This window comes from Channa argus, chromosome 1 (assembly GCF_033026475.1).
Source record: "Channa argus isolate prfri chromosome 1, Channa argus male v1.0, whole genome shotgun sequence".
Taxonomy (NCBI): Eukaryota; Metazoa; Chordata; class Actinopteri; order Anabantiformes; family Channidae; genus Channa; species Channa argus.
The window spans coordinates 37331988-37352041 of record NC_090197.1 but is presented as its reverse complement, the minus strand read 5'-3'; the positions used below and the strand labels follow the sequence as shown (position 1 = coordinate 37352041).

Below are 20054 nucleotides of genomic sequence, written 5' to 3'. Positions count from 1 at the left end.
TTGTTCAAGAATTTCATAATTTTTACTTGTATTCATTTCTAAAAATGATTGAGAAGAGTTAATCAAAGACGTTTTTTGACATATTTTTGTCACTATTTTCCTATGTATTATTGTTTTTAAATACAAATATTCCACTTGCATTTATGGAATTTAGTGTTTTAAATAAATTATTAAAAAAATAAATAAAAATAACTAACTTAAGCTTTCTTTGCCTGAAATAACTCACATAATTGTGTTTTTTTTTTTTTTCAGCAAAGACTGAGATGGTTTTTGCTCTTTTAAAATGAAACTGAAACTAAACATTGACTGGGTAAGATTCGGAGTGAATAGTGCTGCAGTCAACTAAAACAGACCCCACACTAGTGAAGAAGAGATCGGAAATGTTGTTGGCAGCCTGTCACCACATACAGTATTATAGACAACAATGACATAAGGGATACCCCAAGGGTTGATTCTTGGGCTACTGTTGGATTTATAAATCTACTCGGTTCAAGTAGTAAATAAACAGCAAAATCACTCATGTTTATCATGTGTTATCTAAAGAATAATATTCTTGTCTAATTAGCGAAGGTCACATCGGAGATTCTTGACATGCTTTTACTGAAATGTAATCAAGTCACCTAGATTTAAATAGCAGCATAAAGCCTTCTTAATGTCTTACCTTAGAGCTTAAAAAAGTTCTGTTATTAAGTGTCTTTACTAAAGTAGCTGCTGTCTGGTCTGGATATCTCAGTGATTGACTTTAAAATTGTATGATTTCTTCATATAGCACGAAATGGTTTGGGACCAAATTACCTCATATGAATCGTCTGATGAAATGATGTTTTTAATGTGGCTGTTATTGTAAGATATTTTTGTCCAAAGGTGTAAATGATAACTCTTTGACCTATCACTTAAATTTGAGAATGGCCGCATCTTGATATTAGCTGTTCAGTAGCAGTGATTTAATACTAAATTTGCAAATGGCCATGTTTAAAATGCAGTTTTAGCAGGAGTCACTTATATATTACATATGCTTTCTCTACCACACATCAGTCTTGTAAAGTGAAAATGTTAAGGACCTAATTTCCCAAGTAACTTAACCCAAATAACCCAATACAATATACATAAAAAAGCTTTCTAACAAATCATATTTTCCTTTTAGTAATTAACCCTTTTTCAAGCATTGAGTCACATCAGCTGTCTATTTTTTACAAACACTGCTTCCACACTGTGTTATGATAAAAACCACTCACTATGTTTCACTATGGCTCATACAATTTTTTGTAACAGATATCATAAGTGAAAGTACTGTACTTTCCTATGCTCTTCCTGACCTAAGGGGTGATGACCAGTGTTTGTCAGACTAGTGACTGGTATTGTCATTTAAAGTAAAGGGTGAGTATGAGATATTGTGTGCCATGCAGGCTGTAGACATCTGAATTTGTGTTCTACCACCAACATTGATTTTTTTGTGGGTTGTCTTTTTTTGGAAGCAGATGACGCTGGTTGTAAGCAACAGTTAATACGTTCATTTGTAAAATCTTAAGTTTCAAAACTTAAGTGCTCAAAAATAATATTTATACTTTTGGTCACCAGCTTCCTTTGAGGGGATTTTCATCTAGAGATGACAGCATAATTACCAACTCCCTCAAATACTGCTGGCTTTAATAGCAGTGTGTGACATCCATACATTTAAGACCATGCAAATCCCACAATTTATTTTCGAATAATGTATCAAAAGCTGTCGTATTAATGGAAAATATTCTGAGAACGATCACAGTGGATTTACAGGGAACATTTACAAGGAAATTAAAAATGAAGGTTCAGCCAAATTATTCACTGTCTATATTGATTCAAGCCATATTTGCATCCATCCGTTCATGCGATGTTGTGTAAAAACATTTACTAAACAATTACTAACAAATACACAAATACAAATGTTCACCTGATGAAAAGTTATAGATGCATATGCAAAATATGGACACTAGAAACATTTTCACTCTAGGCCCTGTGTCATGATGCACACTCATGCTATTTTGTCACAGAGCTGCTTCTGCATCCATTCTGCCGTGATTGCAAAAGTGAAATCAAGTTAATCAAAATCCAGCTGCTTCCTCTACAAATTTAATCAGATGAGCAAAACAAACGTGGCAAGGTTCTTCATATATACTGTTATTTCATTCCTCCCTACTCCTCACACGTCAGGCCTGTCTGTATTAGTAACTATTTCCCCAGTCTTTTACCAGTAATGTCTGTGAGGGGAATATGTTTATTGCACATGTGACCCCACTTTAATTATGATGGAACTAATGAGAAAGGAACTTAAAGTTTCATTATTATATAAGCAGACACCTATACTTGAAAGTTAAAATGCAAATTAGTTTTTTCCATTTTAATTTAAGGAAATCCTCATTATATGATGAGGTCTAAAGAATGTTTAGTATAAAACAAGCTAAGCCATTAGTACTGTACTAGCTTTTTTTTTCTTCAGATGTACAAAAACATGAAAGCAATTAGATTGTATTGAGACAAATCTAACACATTTAAATATAAAATGGGGGCTTAGCCATTATTTTTGGCTGTTTTCATATTTTTTAAAAAATGACTTCAACATTTTACCTGGGATTAAGTTTGAAGCAGAGTCAAACTTGTTTGACTCTTTGTGGCAAGGATATCTAATTTAAAAACAGTTAATATTACAGAGATAGGCCCACTTTTAAAACTTTTAAAATCTGAACCTGTGTAAATCAAATGAAGTGATTTTGCTGGAAGACTTAGTGTGGACACACTGTACAACATGAGAATTTTAATAGGATTACCTCAGAATAGGCTCCCCTACATATATCCTGAGGCATGGTGGGAAAACCCTATTTCACAGTTATTCTCAGGTACAGAGCTTTCAAACTGAATATTGGAGTGAAACTGCAACTTTTTTTCTATTTATTTCAAAAGATCTTGTAGAGTGCATCCATCCATAGCTGAGGTTCAAATAGGAATTTAAAAAAAATGTTTAAACTGTTGAGGTAGGAAGAAGTATGAGGCTGATTTCAAAAGACCCAGCTCAGCTCAGTGCAGTGCAGTGGACTCAACAGTGACAATTGTAATGCAGTGTTCTTCAGAGAACAAACTGATGGGTTATAGTCCAAGCTGTGAAGCAACAGAAGCTTTCCGGAAATTTCTAGATCAAAAACTGTTGAGTAAATCCGTGGCTCAACACTGAACTAAATGAAGCAAAATTATATATAATAACAGTATTATGGCATTAAATGTGTGCATTTCTTTTTAACTAACCAACAAGGCAAGTGACAAGAAGTTGATTGTTATTTTCTGAAACTGGTTATTTGTTACATACATTTGTCAGCATTTGTCAGGTGATTGCAAAATGTATCTGCTGATTATCCGAGTCATTTAGCGTCTGAATTGCGTTATGACAATGTCATTACAAATCGTCTCATGTTAGAAGCTACATAGCATCGTGACCACGTGATTGCAAAATGTATCTGCTGATTTATAAAAAACACATGATTGCATTGCTTAGCTGGTCTTTTGTGGTTATTGTATGAGGAAGACACCAGCAAGACAATAGATATGAAAGAAGAACTATAGAATAAGATATAGAATAAAAAATACTTCCTAATTATGATGAACAGTAAAATATTTAATCCACTCTGCATAACTCTAGGATGATCAGTGAGTATACAAATTATTTCTACTACATACCTACATACTAGTGAGACAGCAGGTTAATAGCTGGAGATATTAGTAAGTCACACATTGGTTTTTTCAGCATTCATATCAGCATAACCACTGGATTGTCAGTAGTGTCAGGAGTGAAATATACCTCACTCTTTGTACTGTTACGCTTCGTTACGGCAATTTATCATTGAGAAAGTGTAAACTCACAGTAGGTTTAATGCTACCTTACTTTGTCTGGGTTTCCTAAAGGGGGAGAAACAATAAGTTGAATATTCAGCAGCTTCAGCGCTGTACCCTATCTAGACATTTATTTATAGTTTTTCCTTTGCTTCCTCTCTTCTGTTGTCCACAATCAGGTCACTTTGGGAAAATATCTTTGGAACATATTGCATTGAGTAAGGAGGGAAAAGAGTAAAAGTGGGTGAAAACCATTGTATTTTTATTTTATCTCTCTTGATACATGCACTTTTTTTCTTTGCTGCATCAGTAAGGGAACTGCAGGAGATGTCGAGAGCCTCTGACTCCATTAATAACTTGTGCAGTGGGGACCTATTATGCAAGTCGTGAAACCTGAGAGCTGCTACCTGAGCCTGAGCCCTGGGGATGGTGGAGTATAGCCTCAGTGCGCTGTGTGACTGGAGGACTCCATCATATGGATAAAGCCTGGGGAACTGCTGCAAGCTGCAGAAGTCCCTGCTGGTTGTTTTTTAACCGGCAAACATGTCCAGAGAATGAATTAACCAAGAAATATCAAAATCTACTGACGTGTGTCCACCTGGCTGTTAAACTTCTACCAAGGACACAGGCTCATCTCCTCTTTCATTTGCAGGGCAGAAGCAGCTCCTACTAGCTCTCAGGTGACTAACGTAAGCTCACAGGCTTATTTGTATGATCATAGTGACTCGGTTGATGAGTTGAGCTTTTCTCCTTGATCCGCTGTCAGCTGAGAGGGCTTTTGACTGGGGTTTGAGAAAAGACCACAGCGCACACCGCTACCCGCTGACTGCACACATCTGTTGTAGTGCAGGAGAAATGGTCCTGTGGCCTCTGCTGAGGGAAGTTGATCTCTCCGGTTCAGACAGAGCAGCAACAGTTGATGTCTTGTCTTCATCACTGCTGTATCAGGTGAGAAGACAATATATATTTAATGAGATTTGACATGTTTGCTTTTATTGACTGTGTGTCACCCAAAAAATAAATACATTCCAGGACATTATGGTAAAAATACATTGTACTATATGAAGATTCCAACTGCTAGAAAACCAAGCATGCTTTCAACACTTGTAGATTGTGTTATAAACTCTTGCTGTTCCAGGTGGGAAAAATCCTGAAGCTACTGGTATGTTTTCCTATTCTGAATTCGAACAGATTAAGTCTCACGTGACCACATTCCAGCGACCCGCAGTCATGACCATTACAGCATGCTTGACTTGGTTTGACAAATTGCTCTAATACACAAACCAGTATGTAAGTGCTGCAGCCGATAACAAGGAGCATGAATCACTCACATCCCCCTATAATCTATGATTCACTGACACATGCTTTCAGAAACTAACGCAACTTATTAACAGCATATTTGAAATTGAAACACGGTAATCCTAAAACCCACCCTTTTTCATTTCCTTTAAAAATAGTTAATAGCGTTTCAAAGGACAGTGTGTATAGAAGTGTGGGACATTGTGTGCATGAAGAAAAAGGCCAGGATAATAGGACTAGTCCATGACAGTCAGTCAGCTAACACCAGCATACAGTATGTGACACATCTGAATACCAGTGTTTTGTATAAGAGCTCCCTCAGTGAGCCTCATTTCAAGACTTGCTGTGCTGATGGGTTTATCTCTCATATGCCCACGGCTCTGCACAGCCCGTCTCCTTCCTAACCAGCTGTAGGTCCCATGGCCTCCCTCTCTGTTCCTGGCTCTGTCAGGAGCACAAAGGTTTACTCAATCACCGGTTTCCATGCACGCAACAATAAGCATGTGGCCACACTGGCCAAATACGAGCCCTGCTCCCTTTCTGCGTGCTGTCACAAACACACTATTTCTCGTTTTTCTCATGCACACATCTACGTAGCATAATGACAAGATGTTTGTAGGTGCATAAGGTTTACTAAGGGATAAAGACCAGAAAAACTGAAATCCGTGAGTCTTATTGTCAGATTCAGTATTAAGCGTTATTCTATAGAGTCTGCAAATCAATGGATGCACATCTGATTTTTTAAAAGATATTGCCTCATTTGTTGTTCTGATGATGGTGGTGTAGAGAGCTTCCTATAATTTCACTCCCACTTTTTCAATTGGCTTGACTGTGAAGGGCATACACAAGTAAGCGATTCATATAATTTCATATTAGAACAATACAGTGAGTCCTTGCTCTGCATTCATTGCTTTATGTTTTCCAACATACTTACTCACCTCTATCTTTTTTACATCAATTTGACATCCATCTGTATGCAGAGGTGGAGGTGGCCACATCCTTTATTAAAGAAAAATGATAATAACAAACTTTCACAGTACTCCATTACAAGTAAACATCCTGATTTTAAACTCTTCTTTTAGGGTTGAGCCCCTCCAAAGGAGCAGCCCAGAAAATCTGAGGGATTGTGAGATGATTAACCAGAGTGAGAAAAAGCACAAACACTAACAAACACAAATCTGTTTTCAGATTTTGTACTTTTCTTCAATCTTAATTGGATTTTTTGAACAGATGATGAAACGCAACCATGTGAGCAATTTACAGACAAGATAATTATCCATTTCAAGCCATGTTTTCTTCAGTGGTCTTTTCTCTCACACAACCAAAATCTTATCCACCCCTCTTTTGTAGAAAGCAACATTATAAAAGTGTTTTGTTTTTTTTCTCCAATTATATATTTTCTGGATGGGCAAAAATAAATCAAAGACAAAATGGGGTGAAACTGTGAATGTCTAAATTTGATTGTTGTTCAAGCTTGTGCTTCAATCCCATGTGACTTACTTCAAAGTAGAACACATACTGTAGGGTAAACACAATTATTTTTCTTGTATTATATATACTGTGCCATTCATGCAAAAGTCTTAGAAAGGCCAATAACATGGTTTCAATTTGACGTTGTATAACCTATTGACATATTTCTTTAAAGGGTAAATTATGCCTCCATTAGTATATTGACTGTAACTGTTACATTGGGTTTTGAACAAGCTGCATTAAGAGCTGTGCATAAGATGTATCATAAATTTAAAAAAAACAAAAAACAAAACAGAATTAAATTGTTGAATAAAATGAGAAAATAAGCCCTGTCCTGTGTTTTCTGAAAAAGTAGGCCTAAACATTTAAGCTATTGTTCGGTATTAAGGAATTATCCAAAATGTGCCAGGCAAGCAAGGCTCATAATCATGTTAGGAGAGTCATCATCAGCTGAGCTGAGGAGCAGAAAGCCAGTGAGAGAGATTTTTCTTTTGGGTGCTGATAGGTGGGAATGAGCATGGCTCTGAGCATGGAATAAATGATGGGATGATAAAGTGAAGTGAATAATGTGATATTGAAGTGTTAGCAGAAAAGCTATTTTCAGTGACGGGATAGCTAGGCTTTTGTGATGAGTAGATAAGTCTGATAATAGTGAGGGGTAGTCCAAGCCTTAGAAAAGGACTTCCATTTAATTTCGTGTATGCTGTGTGTTACTAGAAATCCAAAAGCACTGGTGTTCTAATATAAAAACTTTTTTTTTGCTGTTGTGAAGTGACAGATGAAAACATAAGAGAGAGCTGGTTGATGTCTATGGGTTTCTGCAGTCGGACATTCCTAAACCTATCGACACCCAGCATCGATGAGGTAAACAGCTCTGTTTATACAGTACTTCAGTGTTTACCCAAGTCCTCATGACCTAAACACCCACTAAATATGTTTCTGCAAATACGGGGTGGATACACTGCTGAGCTGTGATGTGTCCTTGTGCATTTTTTCACTTGTGGATGCAAATGGGCTCCCCTGCAGGAATAAGACACAGAGGGAAATGACATTACAAATTTGACATTATAAATTATAATTATTTTACGCTGTCAGAAATGTTTTAAAATGATAGGTATTACAGCATTGGAGCAAGACATCCTTTTTACTGTTGTGAAGAAATATCTCTATAATTGTGTGATCTCTGATCTAATTAGGTAATCTCTTCAAGTTTGCATTACTCCACTTTACAGTTGCACTCAAGCAGGAGACAAAATTACTCATTAAGCAAACTCATATTTGTTTGAAACTCTCCTGAGTTGGCTCACATTCCCTTGGGATTTAGGAAGGTGAGCCAACACAAAAGCTTGTTTGAGGAAGATGTTTCATTGTTTGCCTTTCAAACGGGAAGAAAAGGGGAAAAAATAGCAAGGTGTCTTGGGAACAAATGTACCAGGAATGTAGGTATAATTCATATATATCTATTCCATTGAGTGAATTCACACACACACAAAGAACAATAGAGCAGAGTATAGTTGGTTTTTAAAATGACAAATGTGGAATAATGTCTAAAAAATATTTTTTTAATTATATGTCTCTAAGTGCTGCCCATTAAGCTACTACATGAGCATGGCAACAGATGGAGAAACTAATCAAGCAAGAGAGCAGATAATAAGTCCCTCAAATCACATCACAATAATATCTTGGTAGTTGCTGTAATTCTTGGTTTCATTTGAGTGGCCATAATGTCTTAGTTTGCACAAGAGTCTGCTGATGCAAAGGTTTCTGTTTTCTCTCTTTTACAGGCCTCAAATCAGTATATCACTGCTTCACTGCACAGGAATGTCCTGTCATGGAGTGTGTGGTGGGGGCAAGAGGAGAAGGAGGGTTTGTCTCTTAGAGCAATGCCACCGTCTGTCTGCTCTCAGTCTGCAAACAGAGGGTCTTGCAGTGGAGTTTCCGACCCCTTCAGGACTGTGACTGTCCCAGGTGTAGCAGGAAGGAGTCCAACGGCTGCATTTTCTTCCGTTAACTTTGGAGCCCCGAAGGTCCTGCCACCCCTCTCCACCTCAAAGGACCCTGTGTATCCATCTGTTCCAAAACAGCCTGTGTGTGAGACGCCAACTGACTTCAGACAAGCCTACTCATCAGCTGATGGATTGGCTGCAGGAGATCCAGAAAAAAGCAATGTACAACATGTGCAATACAGACTGAGCTACGTGGAGAATGACAGAGAGCAAGATGTGATGGGTAGCTCATTAAGGAACCTGTCTTTACAGCCTTCCTACCAGTCTTGTATCCATCATCAGGTACCTCTGTGGTCCCATAGAACTGTTGTGTTTTTGGATAAGTCACTTTCCATTTCCCTTGTGGATCTAGAGGGAAGAAGAACAGATAAAGAAAGAAAACAGACTTTGTATTCGTCCACCTTTTCTTTTCGCTTTGGTGTCTCATCCTGCTGCAGATCATCTGCAGATAGCAAATCAGCCAAAACAAATGAGGCGTACCGAAGACCCAGAGCAGCCATGTTAGGTAGAAACAAATGCAATGGCCAAGGGAGTAGTTTGGTTCACTGCAGAGGCCTTCTAATAAAGCAGCAAGGCTCCAAGGTCGAGCAAATAGCACCCGCTCATGGTGTTAACAACAAGGCTGGTGATTCAGACACACAGCGCCACAGTGCTACTTTGGGATTATTGTCATTCACAGGGCCAAGCCCCTCAAACACAAAAGCTGGGAAGCAGAAGGGGAATGCAGATGAGGCAGCTTTCCGCAATTTAAGGCACAGGCAGCACACTTTCAATACTGGCCCAGGTATGAATTTCATCACCTGTCTTTAGAAGTGAAAATCTTAAGTACCCAAGCCAGTTGATCTGTATATTCCTTTCAGCAGCTCATATATTCTGAACCTATTGTAGATAGGATCACATTTCCGCGGCGTAACAGCAAGTGGAATGTGGTGCCATGGTGGTCTTAGAGGATGAAAGGTCTTCCAGATTTTCATTCTCCCTCTCACCTTTTGATTGATAACTCATATATTCTTAATAGATTCGCACACACACACACGTGCGTGCACACACACACACACACACACACACCATACTGTACATTAACTTTCTTTGAAATAAATCCCAACTAAAACATGCAAGATTTAGTGAAACTATCGATATAAACAAAAAAACAAAAATTTCTGACTTTCTAACTCCTTACATTTTTACATAGAAACTTAACGGTTTGCAAAATGCAAAGATAGGAGAATCTTTCTTACAATTTCCTGGTACATAATTTAGGATAAAATCAAGGTTGTATGACAGCTGTATTAGATATATAATGTAAGCAGGTTTATACAACTTGGGGGGGAATGCTGTTTAATTGGAGATTACAATTTTCTAGAGATGTGTGAAACACAAAGAGTTTGACATTTGTTTAAAAAAAATTAATTAATTGATATTTCATAATCTGACAGACAACACAGTATATGTACTGTACTTGCAGCATGGATGACAATACAAGTGAGTGTCACAACCAAAAGGAAAATGTGATGTCGCTCCCTGAAGCAAATTCAGAGGTTTATCTGCCTGCAGTCCCTGTTTCATGGGCTGTCTCAAGAAAATGCAACACACCACTTTTTAATTATTAAACAATTCTGACCACTCATTACATTTATTTTTTGCACCATGCTGCACTTTCTCTGCCATTTTCTCTGTTGATCTTTCATTCTTTTCACTGGTTCGGTTCATTTAGAATGAAGCTATAAGCTAAAATGAAAGACATACCCTGTTTCAGCATATTACCTTTTTGCACGTTTCCTGGAGCATGTGATGATGCTCTATCTACATGTCACATGGTTGTGCCAGGCTTTTCAGTGCAGATAGGTTTTCCACAAACACTAGAAGAATGGCGTTATAGGTGCAGAACGAATGCTCTGTCATCATTTCAATTATTCATTGGCCACACTCATGTTCCCTGTGGGTTTTTCCGCTCCGTGAGCTGAGGGGGTAGGGGTGTGTGTGTATGTGAGTTTACAGTATGGGGATGGTTTGGGGTCAACCCTCGGTCTATTCATTTGGGCATTTATCATGTATTCGTTTCGGATTACAAAGGATATGATGAAACTCAAGAAGGTGAAAATTGTAAATATAAATTAGTGAGAGTGGAATATTATTATTTTTGTCGATTACATCTGTGTCTTTTATGTAACACCAAACAGCAGCACTGTACACAAGAAAAAAGGTCACATGCAATTCAAATTATTTTTCCAAATAAGTTACCCTTTTAAAATAAGATAGCTCTTTGATATCTAATCTACTTTTTTGGAACTACCTGACTTTCCAAATGAAATTTCACAGTCATTTCGCTTCTTTCTGTCTCTTTCAAGTGGACACCAGAACACGGAGCCACCAGACAGCGAGTGACATAACACACGAACAAGCAAGCAAATCAGAAACTCCAAAAGTCCTGCCTTTAGATGAGACCTGTTATTATCGCTCGCGACTGAAGGCTGACTTTTTGGAAGAGACACCCAAGATTCTCACCCTCAAAGTAGGAGCCATATTTCTGTACAGTTTCTTACTTGTAAGGGTTAGGTTGCCCATCCTTTTGAACCCACCTCATGGGCTTCATCTACAGATTAAGTTTGCTTACTTACTTATGGAGATGGTTCAGTTATGATCATGCTACAACCACAGGCAGAGAACATGTAACAGGTAACAGGACAACAGGTGACTATATGTGTAGGAAAGCTCATAATCTGTGTCTCTTTAAGCAAGGCCTATCACCATGACAACTGAATAAACACTGAAGAAGGCCATGACACATGATTGGAAGCACCATAAAATTATTTTTTAATTTCTGTATCATGCATTTTTATACCTTGGTGCTCAGTACATTACCCACAATGCAACTTGAATACTGATAGTTCGGTGCGTATTTGTGGCGTACTATCTTTGTAGTAGTTCATTTTCTGTAGCTGCTTCAACATGAAGCAGAGCTAAAGATATCTGGCAAGCTCTCTTTTCACTCAACAAAATGTGTTTTTGTTTTTTTTTTTTGTCGTTTTTGCACAGCCCCTCCCAGAAACCCTATACTGTTTTTGTTTTCTGTATGCGCATTGTGACTACCCCTGACCTGGAAACAGATTTTGATGTTTCAGTCAGTGGAGTTGAAATGAGTCATTATTGGAATCTGGAGATTTGTTTTGTAATGTAATGTAAGATAAAAATGTAAGACACACATGTGAGGAAAACACCATTGGGGAATTTATTTAAAAATTTCTTCCTGTTTCTCTGCTTTTAATCTATCAAATTTAAGAACTATCAAATAATGAGTGAACTATGACTGGACGACAACAAAACACCATGAAAAAGTGCAACCACAGAAGGTTTACAATCTCATGTGAAAAAGTGCAGTATATGTGAGATGTGGAGCCTTTGAAATCTATGTGATAATATATAAGACTATTTAAAATTAGGTTTCCCACACAGAGAATCCTAATGTGTTTACTGTTGGAATACGCATTATCAAATCAGCAGAGTCATCTCTTGAGGGGTAGTTTTTACACTTGATTTAGTTGCTGTTTGATACGGCCTCTGCCAAGCAGAGTAGGAATGAAACAATCTTTAATACACACATTTCCCCATTTTTTCCTTCTATTTCAGCTTTTTTGAACAATCCAGTTAACTTTTATCACAGTGTTTGTGAGGTTTTATAAAGGATTTTGATTCCCCCTGTGAGTAAAGTTCTCTCACCTTCATCCCCACAAAAGCTGTGCATATTATTGCCATGTTGCCTACACCTCCTAGCTTTTACAAGCCTGTGAAAAGCCTTCTCCAAAGTTAGGAAACAGATTAGATATTTACAGAATAGATTCTAACCCAATGGATATTTTTAACCGCTTTCCTCAGGATTAGTGTCTATGAGTTGTACTGTATTGTTCCCACTGACAAGCAGCTTACTTTACAGTATATACCCCTCTTCACACCCCAGGAGGCTCTGGAGCTCTTAAGGCCGGACTTCATCAGCCGATCTCAGAGTCGGGTGAGAAGACTGGAGCAGAGGGCTGAGAGAAGGAGAGCACTGCAGGACTCCAATCCAGACCAGTTACAATGGCTCAGGGAGGATCGAAGCAGACAAAAGGGGAACTCCACCACACCACATCCACTTAGTGGTAAGGCCAATAATGCGATCACAGATCATAACAGCAGCATCACAACAGTGCTGTAGGTCATATGACAGAAGATCCTATGACTTTTGGATGTGGAGGTAGGATAGTGAGCAATTCACACTCTAGCATTTTGAGCTCAGCACTTCCAGGCCAGAGCACGTCCTCATTTTCTATGTGAATTCTGTAGCATTTTTCCTGTCTGTTAAGTTGTTAATTCATTTCTAAAAGCAAGACATTCATCTAACCCCATAGAGTAATATGTGAAATAAGTAGGCTGTCGTCATACTGACTAATGTTTGCGTTTGGAGGAACTATAGAATCATTTTAACCATAAAAATCTGAGCTGGTCCTGGGGAAAATGGTGGAGTTTACATATTATCTCAGAGAATATAGAGGCATTTATCCAACTTTGCTCTCTGCTGGTCAATATCTAGTACTGCAGCTCAGTCAAAGCATTTTCACTGAAGCTCTGATCAAATGTGCAAATCATTAAAATGTATTTTTTTTCTTCCTCGGCTACAATGAGCTGAACTATCTACAACCATATTAACAATGTCAAATTATAAGCAGTAAATATTGATTCATAAAGTGAGAAAAACAGAGATGGCAAAATGAGACCAGACATGATGCAAAGAGTTTTGTACAGAATGCCTAATGTAAAACTGTTTTTTCACATATTTTATCCAGCTCAATGAAAATGCCTGTAATTCTATTTGTTTTCAATAAAGATGTCGAAAACCTTTTATGGAAAACAACCAAGCAGCAAATTACATTGTATATCCACATCTGTGATTCCGCATCACTGAGTATTTATTTTTCAAAATTGTTGTGATATGGTTTGACATTCATAAAGGAGCAGATTATGATTTCAGTGCTCGAAGTGCTGTTAGATATTCAGCCAGAGTCTTGTTTATCTTCCTCCCATACTGAAGCTGTCAGACTTACAAACTCTGACAAGGCTTTGTTCAACTAGTGTGAGCACACATCACATCCAACATTTCTCTCTACAGGTTCAACTCAAGAGTTTCTCAACTGTGTGTTTTGAGAGAGTTTGCGATTTTAAGAATTTGATAGATTATCTAAATACGTGGGTTAATGTCACAGTGTCTTAAACATACTCTGATTGTACCCGCATGTTTTTAATCACAGCAAATCCTACAGTACTGGACCCCTGACTGCTCAACCCTTTTAGAAAAAGATGAATAAAGTAGAGGAGGCATAATACATCGAGTAATAGAAGCACTCCAGCTAGGTTTTGCAAGGTCATGAAATGAGGAGTAGCACAAACTGGTCCCCGACTGAAGTCTGAAGTCTAATTATGCACAAAGAGTCTTGGTGCTGTTGACCTGAGCAGCAGCAGTCAGGCGATTCACTTTAATCTATGAGAGACATTATCATCCAACTTCTTAGACTGGAATATGCTGGTCTGTACGGTATGGCGCATATATATATATATATATATATATATATATATATATATATATATATATATATATATATATATGTGTGTGTGTGTGTGTGTGTGTGTGTGTGTATATATATATATATATATATATATATATGTGTGTGTGTGTGTTTGACATGTGTCCATGCACACATAAATATTTGTGTGCATATGTCAACTCAGAAGTGTGTAACTGTCTGAAAAAAAGACATCATACACAGTCCTTAGTGTTCATTTACATAGTCACGATTAATTTACATATTAATTCTTTTTAGTAATTCCTGTGTGTATTTCTGTGCTTGCGCGTGTGTGTCTGTGCGCGCTTGAACATGTGTGTGTGTGTCCTAGATAACCTTTTCAAGCCTAGAGAGAGGTCTATATCGGGCAGAGAGATGCAGCTGAGGTCCAGACGGTAAGTCCTCCAAACCAGAGCCACATGAGAAGATGTCTTTCCTCTGTCTTTGTGGGTTTGTGTGTTTGTTTGTTTTTTACTTGCAATCCATCAAGCTTTTTTGTCTCATCTGTCACACATGCAGGGTTGTGCACAAACACAGTGCATATTCACACACCAACAAACTGTATGCATTCAATAGATGTTTCAAGCCCAAATGTCTTGACAGGAGATATGAGCTACCCTCTGTATGCCTTATCTTTCTCTCTTTTTTCTACCCTTATCTGAAAAGGCACACCTGATCAGATGATGACTGCCCATTGAATTTAGTTTTTCAAAAGCGACGCTATCTAACTTGAACGATCTCTTAACAAATTGGTTGTAGTTGTCAGAGTGAAAAAGGGAGTCTGCGTGAGACCTGTTTATCAGTGGATCCAGGTTTTCGCCAGCTGTGGTCTCACTAGATAATGTCTTGTTTCTAGTATGCCAGTCAATGGCCTAGCTCAGGCACCCTTAGACGTCTGATACCACATTTCCCCTCCCCTGTATGAATTTGCCTTTTTTGTGTGTGCAGGATTTACAACAAGCTACCTGAGGTGACAAAGAAAAAAGAGGAGGAGAAAAAAAGGGCTGAATCACAAACTAACAGGCTGCGAGCAGAGGTCTTTAAAAAGGTAGAGGTGGTATTTACAGTATTTTTGGTATAAAAATCAGTTCAAAACATTATTATACATCAAAACTTCGACCTGTGTCAAACCATAAATCCAATTCAATTTAACAAAAACCCCACACACATGCACACACACACACACAAATTTGCACCAAAAGAATCTTAAAATCTGAGCATAGTACTCTATTTATAACACCCCGGTTTAGCTGTTTTCTAAAGGCATCTCATGCTGTTTAATACTGCATCAGTGTTTCATTTTCTCATCTTGCTCCAGGAAAGTTGATGAAAAGATTTTTTTATTTTTTATTTTTTTGAGATGTTGATGTTACTGTGGTCTAATCACACTCATTTGTCACCTAGTAGGAGGGCAGTGGTTAAAAACAACATTTGTATTTTTACTTTCTTTTTATTTTTGAGTCTACGTGATACACAGACAGTAGGACTATACACTTTTTAGGAATCTAGTCTGTACAAGGTCCTAACTGTGGGTGAGAATGAGAAATATTAAAAATGTGGTTGTGGTTGTACTTGTTCTTGCAACAGCATTTTAATCTAACTGTGAATACATTAAGTTGATTCAAATGGTATTTGACCAGACTCATTAATGGATCTGTTGCAGTAATCCCAGGTATAATTCAATTTGCAGGAGTTTAAATACTCACACAAACATCCAAAAACAAAATCTAAAATATAATCAAAAAAACAACATTACAGCAGACAGACCTTAAAATACCCAAATTGATACATCAAAAAAGCCAATTAAAATACAAATGGATTGGTTTAGTTTTTAAGAAGTTATCCTATTTTTGTTTATGTTTGTTTGTTTGTTTGTTTGTTTTTGTAATAAATAAATCGAGAGGACATCCATAACATAGGAGGATAAAGTGAAATATGGTTAGATCATCATCCAGCAGAGGTCACTGTTTGACTGCTAAAGCCAGATTCTCCGTCACACTGGACTATCACTCAGACAAATGCATGTACATTTGAGTCCATTTATCATACTAGTTTTTTTGTTTGTTTCTTTTTGTTTTTATGTATTACTCAGGTTTATATATATTTTTTCAGCATCTGTTTGTTTTCTTTAAAACCAAATAATTAGTACCAAATGTAAGCTTAAACCATAACTCACAGTCCATTTCATAGTTTCTACAAAGTCACGGTGCAACTTTTGCTTTTATGACTGCAGAAACCAAACCTCACCCGGTAAGTATCAGTTATTATTACTTATTTTAGGTCCTGCTGACATGATGCATAAGACCTGTTTTAACAGGCAGTGTCCTTATCATGCAACAGAGTGGGGCATGTGGCAAATGAATGATATATTTAGGGCATGCAGTGTCAGTGACAGCTTTACTTGTGGTTGAGCCTTCACTCATGCTCCCATTATAACCTAACTACAACAATGAATTCACTGTCAGTCAGGTGAAATGTGAAAAATGTGAAGAGATGTCTCCAATCTCTTACACATAATTACACAATCATAGTGGCTGATGAGACAGAATGTGTGTGTGTGTGTGTGTGTGTATGTGTATGTTTGTGTCTGTGTGTGTGTGTGTGTGTCTGTGTGTGTGTGTGTGAGAGAGAGAGAGAGAGAGTTTTCACCAAGATGTTTTTGGAATGATGATCCAAAGATGATTGGTTTCTCTCATTTGCCACTGTTTATGTAAACTGGGACATCATGATAATTTTATTTTATGCAAAATGGTTTGCCTCAGGCCTCTGAAAAGTTTCATTTAAAAAAAACATTGAATCTACAGTAAATCAGCATTGTGTGGTTTACTGACACAGCCAGCAATTAATGAGCACAACATGACGTCAAATGGCTTTGTAGCAGTATACTTTATTCTTGTGGAAATGGAACAGACAAGACTGGAGAAGAAGCCAGTGTGACCTTGACACCTTTCAAATAAAGCTATTAGCTGGCCTCAACCACAGTGAGATTGGAAGAAAAGGAGACTGTTCCTCCCTGATAAACACTGATATGTGTGTGTTTTAGAGGTCTCATTTTTTTTGTCAGAATATCTCCCAGACACATAGAGAGGTGGAGCGCAGAGAAGACTCACAGCGGGTTCTGATAGCATAGGGTAGAGGGTGGATGGTTTTGACTCTTGGCTGAAATGGGATTCCAGCTGTTGGGTAGTACTGTAAGAGAAGGGTGATTGCATAGTGGGGTGTCTGGTCAGATAGCAAGCTAGAATTATTCTCCACCTGGGCTTGGCTACCTCAGGGGTGAGGCTGATGGAAGCGAAAGCCAATTTAGCAGTGGGATTTGCTCTTGTGTGATGCAGAGCTGCTCTTAAAAGATTGAGGGAAGGAAGGTCTGAGTGCCGATAGATATGGTTTTGATTTGTTTTTTGGGGGTTACCACTACTATTGTTGTTTACCTTGTTTTACAGAGACTTCTGGACCAGATCCTGCAAAGATAACTGAAAGGCAAACTGACATCATTCGCTGTTATTTCTCTTTTTTTCCAAGTACAGTACATTCGAGATGATAATTCAATTTCAGATTCAATACTGTTACTGTTAATAATGTGTTCACACCTTTTTCTATGCCTGCACATACAATTCTAACAAGATTCCCTTTCTATTAAACTGCCTTTTTCTTAATCTTAGCAGCCTGACTGCTTTACATTGCAAAACAAATGCAACTAAAGAATAAAATAAAAAATGGATTTTGCTGACTGTCAACAGGCATTTGCAAATACTGAGGAATACAACGCTCCTAATCACAGAGCGCTGTTATTGTTACCATCGTCTAATAAACTACAATTAATATAATAAAACATTAATAATTGGTAATAAATTATTTACTGTTTACATATGTGTAATTGTACTTGATGACCTATTAAAAAGCGTGAAATTCACAAGTATAAATGCATTACATCCGTTCATTGTTCATAAAGCATTATTAAATGATCTGTTGCAACGCTTTACAATGGGTCACTTTTGAGAAAGTTTCTTTTCTTCTCTTACATATGAATCAATGTAATAAAGAGACATTAAGATAAAGTATGTCTTTGTATTTCACAAGATTCACAATTCATTTGTAGTTTCAAATTAACACCCATTAAATGAAGTGCAACGTATATTAATCATGTTTTTTTTCACTTTCTAATGACATAATTCCTACTTAGTTTTCCCTTATGTGTTTCAAAAGGAAATAAAAGCATTCCAAGGACATCCTGTGTTGAAGCAGTGTCATTTTCCACAAAATTGAGTCTCACAGCTTTGAGCAGAGCACCTTGCCTCTGTCATTGCTATAGTACTGTAGATGTTTGTAAAGTGGGAGAGGGGAGAACTACGTTTCGTCATTGGCTTCACGTCTGCCTCTAGGCCCCTGGAACCTCCCATCCGGAACACTGGAATTCCAAGCTAATCGAACTCAGGAGACACATAGCGCCTGTGAAAGGGGCCTTTGTCACAGAGCTCCAAACCAGAGATGACATTGTAATAAGAGAGGAGAATTCTGAGCACAGCTTGGGACCGCACTCCACATATAGCCTGTAAAGGTGACTGACATCTCTGTGGCATTTAAACAGAGCCTGCTGGGATGAGGTGAGAGCAGGGAAGGACATGTGCCGCAGGTCTCAGACAAACACACTATAAAAATACATAGTGTTGTGACAGACTTTGATGAGTGGTTTGCAGTATTTTAAATCCCAAAGAAAATGCCATGTTGAATACAATTTTTATTTTATTCTGGTATGATATTTGATTTTCTTACAGAAAAAAGTAATGGACCAGTCACAATGTACTCCAAAGCTGTGTCATCCAGTATGTTAGTTGCTAAGACATTATACATAATAAATAAGTGCTGATATCCACTACTGACCTAACTGATAGCCTACCTATGTAACCAGTAGGGCCAGTGGAATCACCATGGGAGAAGGGCTGTCCTGCCTTGTAGGATGGTTCCAGATGATGAGCACAGACTGACAGGCAGTTGTATACGAGGAGAAGGGCTCCTGTCAGTCAGCATCTCTCTCTGAGGCCTCATGTGTCTGTATGTCACATTGCTATCCCCACATAATATCGACTATGTGCTCTTCACTGGCTTTGCAATTGCCTTAACTGACTCAGACCGCCTGAGGGCAAGGCTGATGTGTGCGTCTTAGAAAGGGGAGTGAGCGCGCAGAGATAATTGTGTAAATTCAAGCTGAGCCACTGATTCATTAGGCATTTCACTTGCATAAATAACATATGGACATCAAGTGTCATGGCCATCTCTTTCTAGCAGCAGCTCTTTGCCCTAGAGCTCTGAATGTAACGTCAATACAAATAGCCTCATAATAATATTGCAGAATAAAATCTGCAATATTTACTTCACATACAATGGACCTTGAAATTGGTACAATTGAATCAACTTTGGGTGATCAATAGGCAAAAAAGTCAGGAGGTAGCTAAAAGCAGATAAAGTACAACTTGTAAGAGGGGTTTTGATGCTGTACATTTTAATAAAACTCTTCAGAGAAGAAAAGGAAATAGAGATACACTGTCACAATGTGGGGGTTTTAAGGACATGCTGTAATTCAATCAAAGTCATCTCAGGCAAAGCAATGCATTTTTTCATTTTCTTTTGTAGTTTGTAGCCTCTAAGGAGATGTGGAGTGAACTGACGCCAGCATGGAGACATCTGTGACTTTTTTTTTTACACATACACACACAATAAAATATTTAGCTGAACCAGATCAGGTATCCTGCACTAAACACAGATGAGGCCAGAGCAATGACACTGTGTGTGTGTGTGTGTGTGTGTGTGTGTGTCTGTGTGTGTGCGCGCA

The 20054-nt window shown here is 37.9% G+C and overlaps 1 protein-coding gene across 5 annotated transcripts; it reads left to right on the top strand.

The window, feature by feature from the left end:
* The first annotated feature begins 3536 nt into the window (after window positions 1–3536).
* LOC137133885 (uncharacterized) lies at window positions 3537–18447 on the top strand. 5 transcript variants are annotated; one of them, XM_067517978.1, is made up of 10 exons: window positions 3537–3672; window positions 4166–4535; window positions 4622–4803; window positions 6237–6298; window positions 7397–7488; window positions 8409–9414; window positions 10979–11142; window positions 12586–12766; window positions 14556–14619; window positions 15173–18447. In XM_067517978.1, the coding sequence occupies exons 3-10, from the start codon at window positions 4775–4777 to the stop codon at window positions 15303–15305; spliced, it is 1731 nt and encodes a 576-aa protein (XP_067374079.1). In that variant the 5' UTR covers window positions 3537–3672; window positions 4166–4535; window positions 4622–4774; the 3' UTR covers window positions 15306–18447. The 5 variants fall into 5 exon arrangements, 4 of the variants coding, with proteins under 4 accessions (XP_067374079.1, XP_067374088.1, XP_067374097.1 ...); XM_067517987.1 differs by having other exon boundaries at window positions 4166–4803; window positions 15173–15272; window positions 17668–18447; XR_010915335.1 differs by lacking the exon at window positions 14556–14619 and having other exon boundaries at window positions 4166–4803; window positions 15173–15272; window positions 17668–18447.
* Window positions 18448–20054: the final 1607 nt, after the last annotated feature.